This window comes from Anarrhichthys ocellatus, unplaced genomic scaffold (genome assembly GCF_004355925.1).
Source record: "Anarrhichthys ocellatus isolate YVR2014 unplaced genomic scaffold, GSC_Weel_1.0 scaffold10, whole genome shotgun sequence".
Classification (NCBI taxonomy): domain Eukaryota; kingdom Metazoa; phylum Chordata; class Actinopteri; order Perciformes; family Anarhichadidae; genus Anarrhichthys; species Anarrhichthys ocellatus.
Window position 1 is genome coordinate 44,769 of NW_022280040.1, and position 9,189 is coordinate 53,957.

At 44.6% G+C, this 9,189-nt stretch overlaps 1 protein-coding gene across 2 annotated transcripts in view; it reads left to right on the forward strand.

The window, feature by feature from the left end:
- The first annotated feature begins 492 nt into the window (after positions 1-492).
- pdcd6 (programmed cell death 6) overlaps positions 493-9,189 on the forward strand; it is a 15,393-nt gene continuing 6,696 nt past the window's right edge. For both annotated transcript variants that reach the window (XM_031850324.1, XM_031850327.1), the window contains exons 1-2: positions 493-676; positions 5,050-5,111. In XM_031850324.1, the coding sequence (XP_031706184.1) occupies positions 594-676; positions 5,050-5,111 (145 nt within the window). In that variant the 5' untranslated portion in view covers positions 493-593. The remainder of the gene's footprint in view (positions 677-5,049; positions 5,112-9,189) is intronic.

The following is a 9,189-nucleotide window of genomic DNA, read 5'->3' on the forward strand; positions in this document are numbered from 1 at the left end:
GTGGTTGCTCAACCACTACAAATCAGCTTTACAAAATGTGCAAATATTATGTTCAAGTTCAGGATGAGTCATGTAAGTTTTGCAGGAAAAGAAAAGATATGAAGATTGATATGAAAATACTCAAAATGATTTTTACGACACAAATGTCTCATGCAACAAAAGCTAAATTAACAGTTAACACAGGGACACATGATTACAACTCGGACAATTTGGTTTTTTTTTTATTGTGCTGTGTCTTTAAACTTTTGGTGAGGAAATTCATTGCATGGATGTATTTTCTTTATTATTCTAAAATGCACTTCTCTTGCTTTCGGGGTTGGAGGAATAGCACGTTGTTAGTTTTATAATTGTAATATTTGTTTTGGTGGCCGAAAGTCTTACTTCTATTTTTACTCATGGAAATGAGAGGAAAATGTGACGTCACCCTCCTTGTGGGTAGTGGTGAATGATTGGCCCCGCCTCTGTGCGCGAGGAGGCAGGCGGTAACGTGAACGTCGGGTGGTGGAGTCTGATTGAAGCTGCTTAGTGAAGAAACTACAGCAGAAGGAAACACACAGTCCTTTTTTTTGTTTTGCCAGAACATTCCCTTTAAAATGGCGTACCACAGTCCGTACAGAGCTTCACCGCCAAACAACGTGGCTCAGGACCAGACCTTTCTGTGGAATATCTTCCAGAGGTGAGTGGGGAGAAGGCGGCTCGTGTCGCTGCTGTCCGCCCGTCTCTCACTCCGCTCCGCAGTGGAACACGGCTGTCGTTGGTAGCGCGCGGGGGCAGGAAGAGAGAGCGGGGCTGGGTGGCGCTGACACGGAACTGTTTCATTCACAACTCGTTTGTCTTTACTCTCACGTCCTCATCACTGTTCGTGTCTGAAAGCAGTGCTCCGCAGTCGAAATGTGCGCCTCGTCAGGTTTAAGGTTACCCGTTCAGTTGCGGAGCTTCTAGGAAATACTACTGCACGGTGTACAACACGTATAGCCCACAGCTTTTCACGTCACGCGGCTCGTGTGTCAGTGTCACGGAGCTGATTGTTGGCGTGACATGGTCCCGAGATGAAGTCATGGACAATCAGCTGGTTCAATCTGCGAGCTGTCTCCCACAGCAATGAGAGTTTACAAACTGGGGTCCAGGGACCTCCAGGAGTCCTTGAAGCCTTTTGTTCTGGGTCCCCCCCCCCCCCAGAAAAATAGAGATTTAAGATCACTCATGTATTATGTATATGAGATAGAGATATGAGAGAATATTCCAGGACTGAATCTTTCAGTCTGCAACACATCTGCACCAAGTCAGCAGTGAAGAAAATCCTCTCAAGATGGGGTTTCCTCAAAAATCCTGACAGTTGTGAGGCTATATGACGCAGTGTGTGTCTATTTATGAGAGGCTGACATGAATACACTGGAAAGCTCTGTCCAGCATAATAACTATAGACCGTGTAATCAGTTCTTGGGCTGATGTCACAGTATCAGTGGCGGTTTACAACCACTGACAAGTCATCAATTTCTCCACAGCCTGAGTCAAAAGTGTGTCAGCAGCTGAGAAGGTCACAGTAGTAGGCAGAGAGGTGGGGGGGCACTTGATATGCTATGGCTCCTGGTAATAGTAAGCTATAGAGTTATGTAATGCTGCAGAGGATTTTTTTCTCTCTCTTTGCTTTCTCTCAACATTGAGATGCTACATGCATTGCAAGGCTCGGATCACCCTTAACGAATTATTAATGTGCGTGGTGCCAAACCTCTTTATAAATCAGTTTGATGTACACATTCTGTCTCCTGATTACGTCACACAAGTACAATAATATGACTTTCATCAACCTACACAGTCCTCTCTGCCTGTCACTGTGCTGCTTCGTCTGCTGTCTCCTGGTATGTATCTGGTAGAGCAGTGCTGGGTTTCCCCTCAGTCATGTGATCAGAGTCAATAGAGCATAGGCCTCTCAATCTGTGTGTGTCTCACACACACACTTACAAATCAGTGACTCACAGTTCCCACTAGCTTTTTAACTTTGTGTATTCATTCAGATTAAGTCACACTATGTAACTCTCTTTATCATGTCGAATCCTGAATGTGTAACGACAGGAGAATGAATTGAGTCAGTTATTCTCAACGGGTTTTGCATAGTGAACGATGAAGGTAGGCCGACACCGAGTGAATCATGTGGAAGTCATTCGCTCCTTTAATGCCTGCTTTTATAATGAATGACGTTCGTATGACAAAAACGTTGCCACCCAGCCCTTCAAGTGTTAAGAAGAACATCAGTGTTTGAGTTGGATTTAGATCAACAACAAATATGTTGCTGTGCAACTATGACAACATGTTTCACAGATTGTATAACGCAGAACATTTTGGAAAATCACATTCAAACTTCAAATAAATGAGAACTTATAAGGAGTAAATTCACTTCTAGAATAAATGTACTGGAGTGAGTGAGATTCAAAAGACAATCCTTTTTACATAAAGTCAAAGTTTATCACTGAAACCAACCCTTGACCTGAACCACAACTTAAAGTATAGATCCCAAAACCTAAAACAGTAGGAATGGAAACTGACCGTTGCACCAGGATTTCCTTGGAAGGTTTTTTGTTAAATTGAATGCAGCTTTCATTTATTTTTTGTTCCCGCTATGGAGCCACAATGACATAGTTTATGTGGAAAGCAGGACGAGCTTTGTTCCACAAGCCTTTTTCCAGCCTGGTTGCTTAATAGGAAACAGTGAAACATGGGAAAATGTGAGTAGAATGACCGCGCCGTGGTGTTTGGTGTCGCGTCCTCCTGGAGTTTTACATACACGCTCTGTATTTGACAGCGTTAAGATGGACACGCCAGATGGTTAACTGTCTGTGCTGCAGGCCAAGAGGGAGTTTTAATGATGCTTTCATTCGTCAGCTCGCTCTACGTACAAATCTGGCGAGTTAACTTTACCTGAGGCTGACCGAGTGAGTTAGTGAGAAGGAAAAGAGGAGAGCTGTTTCTGTACACACATACTTCTTTGAGTTAATCCATCATGTTTGGTAAAGGTTGGGAACTCCCCCCTCCACACCTTCACTGAGACAAAGTTCTCATTTATGCAGACGTGCTGCGAGCTGGTTCTCTCCCCAAGGAGAGCAGTCGGGCCTCCTTATGTTTGTTTTTCTTTTGAATGCGGGGGGGAAGGTAAAGCGAGGAGCACATGTAAGACTTGTAGCTGATCGCCGTGCAGACAGCCACGAAGGCTGCAGACATGGAGATTTAACCGCACATAAGGCGTCACAGCTGGGAGCGGAAGCCCAGCCCACAAAGTCAGCACTGGCACAGGGGACGGGGACGGGGACGGGGGGGGGGCGGGGGGGGGGTTCCCCCTGTCTCCTCCCCTCACTCTTTTTTTCAGCTTGAGTGTGCTCTGTGTCAACAGGTTGCTAAAGAACAACTGAGTCACTGGATGTGTGACTAAGCGACATTTCGAGGCCCGTTATGTGTGTCACAGTCCAGCCTGCTCATGTTTTTTTTATGTCTATATCTCAGAGGAGGACTTTCGGCGGACTGTTTCACAGCTGGTGTCTCAATAGCTGGATTGTATTTTAGGGAGATGCGTTTAACGTTCAAAAGGAAAAGTATGCACAAAAGTAACGGCTTCGTCGTGATGTAATTGCTGAGAACAAGATGCCGTTACAGCGTTCAGAATGAATGTGTCTTTGCCTGAGGATGCTCATGCCAAGCTACCAGTGTGGGGTTTTGTAATTGCCCGAAAGCTGCTGCTTGTTGGTCAGGGGATGATGACGTGCCCACAAAGAAAGAAGACAAACAGAATAGAGGTTATTAACTTCTCCTCAACCTATTAATACTTAAAAGTGTTTAATGATCCTTTTGAGAAGATGGGACCAAGACAGATAAACATGTCACTCAGTATTTGTTCTTAATAACATGACAGCATATGTACTCTCATATGACCTACGTCTAGTGTGGCCTTGTGTCCTCTCTTTGATTACTTTTTTGACAGAAAATGTGATTTGTTATTGTGTTTCTTTGTAGTTACATAAATCGTGACATATTCTCTGGAAGGGAGGCGTGTTCATGTGTTCAGACGGAACACATTTCATTATTTGAATTATTTAACAAAAGCATAAAATGACGGATTAATCAATAACGGAAATAATATCAAGCTGCAGCCCTGTCATTGATTAAACGGCCAATTATTGATTAATCGTTTCGTCTGTGTCAAACTGAAAACTCATGATTTCCTGATGCCCAAATTGACTTTCGGGAAGGTGGAGCCAGAGAATGTTTGGCTTTGGGATCAAGGATCAAAGTTGTTCTAGATAAGTTTTCTGTCGATCGTCTAATTGATTAAGTGACTAATTGTCTTAAGTTATAAACCCCAGCTCCTGGACCAATATAAGAATAGGGTAGAGATGAAAGTTTATTTTAACATCATGCTTAATTCTAGTGGATCGTTGAATACTGAGCTTTTGGAAGGTGGAAGACATATTTTTTGAGGCATTTTATCTTTATTTGCTATGATAGTAGAGATGCAGGGAGATGTGGTTATATGTGGTTATCTGTAGTTATATACTGTATGGTTATATGGTCTAAACCACAAAGCCACCACACGCCCATGGAAGCTCTTTTATATAATGTTTATTTTTGCTTTCTTTCTTTAAAAGAATGTTACACTGTGACATTCTTGCAAGCTGATGCTGTATGCTGGTAGCACTTCAAGTTACACCACCAACTTTGCCAACATTCAGTTTCACTTTTCGCTGTCTCAGGATCAATACACCCCCCCCCCCCCACCCCCACACACACACACACACACACACACACACACACACACACCGACACACTTGGGGCTTGTCTGGCTGTTCCCAAGGGAGCTACAAGCGTACAAGCCGCCTTGTGTGTCCCCGATCATAGAACTCCATTCACTCTGAGCGGACTGTTGAAACACTAACACGCGCTCAGGGGGATACGGTTTCCGCCAGCGAGTGTTGATACCTGCTGCTATTGTGTGCCGGAGCGGGTGGGTGTGTGAAGTGGTTAATGCATGCGCTATCTAATCTGCGTTTTCTTCTCCCCCAGGGTTGACAAGGATCGGAGTGGCGTGATATCAGATTCTGAGCTTCAGCAGGCCTTATCGAATGGTATGTATCAGTGTCTGACTTCTGACACTCCCTTGTTTGTTTCTCTCTCCTTATACCTTCTTATTTCTGGACGTTTGCGCTCCGTCTCCAATCTCTCATCCTTTTTTTTTCTTCTCATTTTTTGATCCCTCCGTCTCCCTCCCATCCCCTCGCTCTACACACCATCGCTTTCTGCCGCTCTTTGATTTGAGTAACTGCCGAGCTTAAGCAGAAAATGAATTGTGATTTTATTTTGATCCCCGCATGGCAGGTGAGCTGAATACAAATGAAAGGAGTATTATTTTTGTCCCAGGACAAAAGAGAAGCAGACGAAAAGTTTTACGATTGCAGCTTCAAAGAAAACACAGTGTCCCAGTGTTGACAGCCCACAAGGCGCTGTAACGGCTGCTGATTGAAAGTGTTGCTGTGGACTTGTCACAGTCCACAGCAGTCCAAACAGTGTTGCAGATCTACATCTGGAGGGTCCCGCCAGGACAAGAAGTGTGAGGAGGGAAGGACCAGGAAGTGTTTTGTCTCTAGCCAGAGATGCAGTTCGGGTTATCACGCAGGTAGTTTCATTGAACGGGATCAATGCTCGACAGTGAATAAGTGTGGATGCAGGCTTGTTCGTTCCTTCTCCAAAAACCAAAATAAAAGGGCAAAAGTACGAGAAACGGATAAAATGGTGTGCTTGCCTGCTCAAACGTTAGCGAAGTTGCTTACTATCTACAGTGGTTTGATGAACACGTTGGTTAGTCCACATCCTAAAAAGCCTTCTCTCTTGAAACGTTGAAAGGGAAACAGAGTGTTTGAAGAAAGGAACAGCATGAATCTAACCTCCGTCAAACTCCTGAAATTGGCGACTTCTTACTCTGTTTGAGTGGTTGGAGATACAGGCACTCCGGTTGTACAGCTTTGTTAGACTGACGGTTCTTCCCTCTGTAACTATGTTGGGCTGAGCACAGACACTCGCATGCCAAGATGTAATTGAGGCTTGCCATCAAGTTACTCAAGGAAATAAGGTTACTTACCGTCAGAGATGTTTGTTCACGCCAGATAAAAATGAGAAGCTGCTACCAGAAATGTTCTGTATGCAGTTCTTTGATCGTGGTATGAAGCTTTGCCGGCCAAAAAAAAAATCTGTGCATTTTGCCAACTTCCGTGTGTGAACTCGGAGGCAGGCAACACCCAAAAACACATTTCATTTTCACACGCGCATTTCACGATGAAGGAGAGATGGACAAAGTCGAGTTCAGTTAATTTTGATCTGATGTATTTTAGCCGACACGATCCTTTGGAACTGCACCACGGTCACATGACTTTACGTAACCACTACTCGGCTAAAGGTGTACGAGAGTTCGGCGTGATGACGTTCAGTTGTCTCAGTTAGCCACTTGTTAGCGACCGCCTTTTTCAAGACTCGCAAAAGTCGTAGAACAAACTGTTAAAATCTCTTAAGCTAAGTTAAGTTAACCACGGACCTTATTTCTAACCAGTAACCCATCGACCCCGAGACGAGGGAACCGGAAGTCCAAAAAATGCCAACAATTTAAATACATCTTGTACTCCAACAAGGAGTGTTTGGTATGCTGTAGAAAGATTGAAGACTGAGGGGAAATAGTCGGCCCAGAGGAGCAGGATTCAAACAGATTGAGGGATCACTTCTCACCAGGGCCTTGTAAACAAGGATACTTGTAATTCTCCAAGACGGTTTGGGGAGCAATGTTGAATAAATTATGTCATCTTCTCCACTCAAACCCTGGCGAGTGAAGTCCGTGTTCCACTGGTGAAGTATCCGTCTTCATGCCCACCAACAACCCAGCACCAGCATCGCCTCTTGACCATCCTCGCAGCTGGCTTGAAACACCATCGTGATTAATGAGACGCATATTTCGGAGGCTGATGTTTTGTCTTCTCATTAAAATATAACGTGGTCCCCTCGACAAGTTTGTGGCTGAATTGCTCAGGCAGCTTTTCAAAGACTTTTGAACAGATTACTCTCCTCAGAAACTCATTTTCTTTTTTTTCTGGGCACTTCAGAGGAGGAAAAAAAAAGTGTTGAAGCCGCAGCGAAGGAAGCTGTTATCAGGCTGCGCAGTGGCTCTGGCTCGGCATACTGATTAGTGTGTGTGTGTGTGTGTGTGTGTGTGTGTGTGTGTGTGTGTGTGTGTCAATTTCAACTTGATTCAATTCATTTGTAGAGGCCGAAATCACAAATTTGCCTCAGAGGGCTTTACAATCTGAACAGCATCCTCTGTGCTTGGACCCTCGCATCGGATAATCTGCAGCACAGAAAACACTCCCTGATGGAGTACAAGATTTTTTTTGAATGATGTTCACTACAGAGTGCTGCAGGAATGAGTCCTCAAACCCAGAAATGAGTTGGCATCTTTGTTGGCTCTTCTGGTTTCCTCCTCCTGAAGTCGATGGGTTTTTGGTTGGATGCATGAAATACGATCTGTGGTTAACTTAGCTTAAGAGATTTTAACGTATCTAGATCATTTATAGCCTAGCATTAGCCTTTTACTTCTGGCAATTACATTTACACTTAATACCATTAAAGTAGAGTTCATTTGTGAAGATTGTCTTCCTAGTGTCCTAAACATGTGTTTGCCACAGAGCTTATTTTCTGCTGAAATAAATTGGATCAAAATGAACTGAACTCTACTTTGTCTCATATCTTGTGTCTTATATCTACTCTCTTTTATCACTGCGTGAAATATGCGTGTGACAATGAAGAGCATGTGAATGCGAAACATTTTTGGGTGTTGCCTGACATAATACGCGGAAGTTGGCAAAATACACAGACTCTTTAGGCACTAAAAGAACAAAGAACGACATACAGAGCATTTAATAAACCCGGTAGCAGCCTCTCATTGTCTGGCGTAAACAAACATCTCTGACGGTATGTAACCTTATTTCCTTGAGTAACTTGAGGGCAAGCCAAAAGGACATCTTGGCATGCGGGTGTCTGTGCTCAGCCCAACATAGTTACTGAGGGAAGAACCTTCAGTCTAACAAAGCTGTACAACCAGAGTGTCTGTATCTCCAACCACTCAAACAGGCGTGTTTATCTTAAGTATGCGTGAGTGTTGTTCATTTTCTCTGCATCTATTGCGTGTATGTGTGAGTTTGTTCGGTGCTGTGTATATGTGCACCTTGCTGTGTGTGTGTGTGTGTGTGTGCGAGACCAGCAGGTCTCCCGGTCCCGGCCCTTTCCCGGTCCTGTCTCCATCAGTTCATTAGGCTCACTGTGATGTGACACAGAGCCAGTGAGGCTGAACACACACACTGCACTGCACTGTATCCTGTCCTGCAGTTTACTCGCTAAAGCCGCCAACCGTGCCTCTGTCTGCCTGTCTGTCTGCTATTGACCCTTCTTTTATTTACATCACACCATCAACCAAGCGTTGTCTTAACCCCCTCCCTTAAGGGAGCAGAGAGTATCAAGGCCCAGGAGGACGGGGCTTTGCTGCTGCTGTTCCCTCTCCTCCTTCCTCTGCTGGTTCTGCACCACACACACAGTCTCTCTTATTCTTATCTCACCTTTCAGCATTCAATCCATTTAATACCAGTCTTTATGCACTATGGCTCTATGCTCACTGTGAACATGATGTCATTTTTTTTCTAGTGTCACAACCTTTTCTTTTGCTTGTATTCATTTAGAAACTAGCGCAAAACATGACTACTTGAGACTTGATGCAGCATCCCTCTCCTCTCCTCTCTTATCTCCCACATTCCTCACATTCCTCAAGAGGATATGGCACCGACTCGTTGCCTGCTGTGTCCTCTTGACTGTTAGTCCTCTCTCACACTATCGTCTCCCATTTTTCTCCCGCCCATGCTCCTTTTACTTAGTCCCACTTTTTCTACTCTTTCTCTCCATTCACCCTTCCCTCTCTCTCCCTCCATCAGTCCTGGGTGTGACAGTATCCTCCCTGATTAGACACTGATTGGCTGTGTGCCGCTCCAGTGTATGCGCATGCCTGTGTTGTGTGTCGGTGCTGTGCCGTTTGCTATAAATATGGAATCTTTTGGCCTCCCATCGCCCAGCGGTGAGCAGACATCATACCGGCTTGCCGTCATGCCCCCCCCCCCC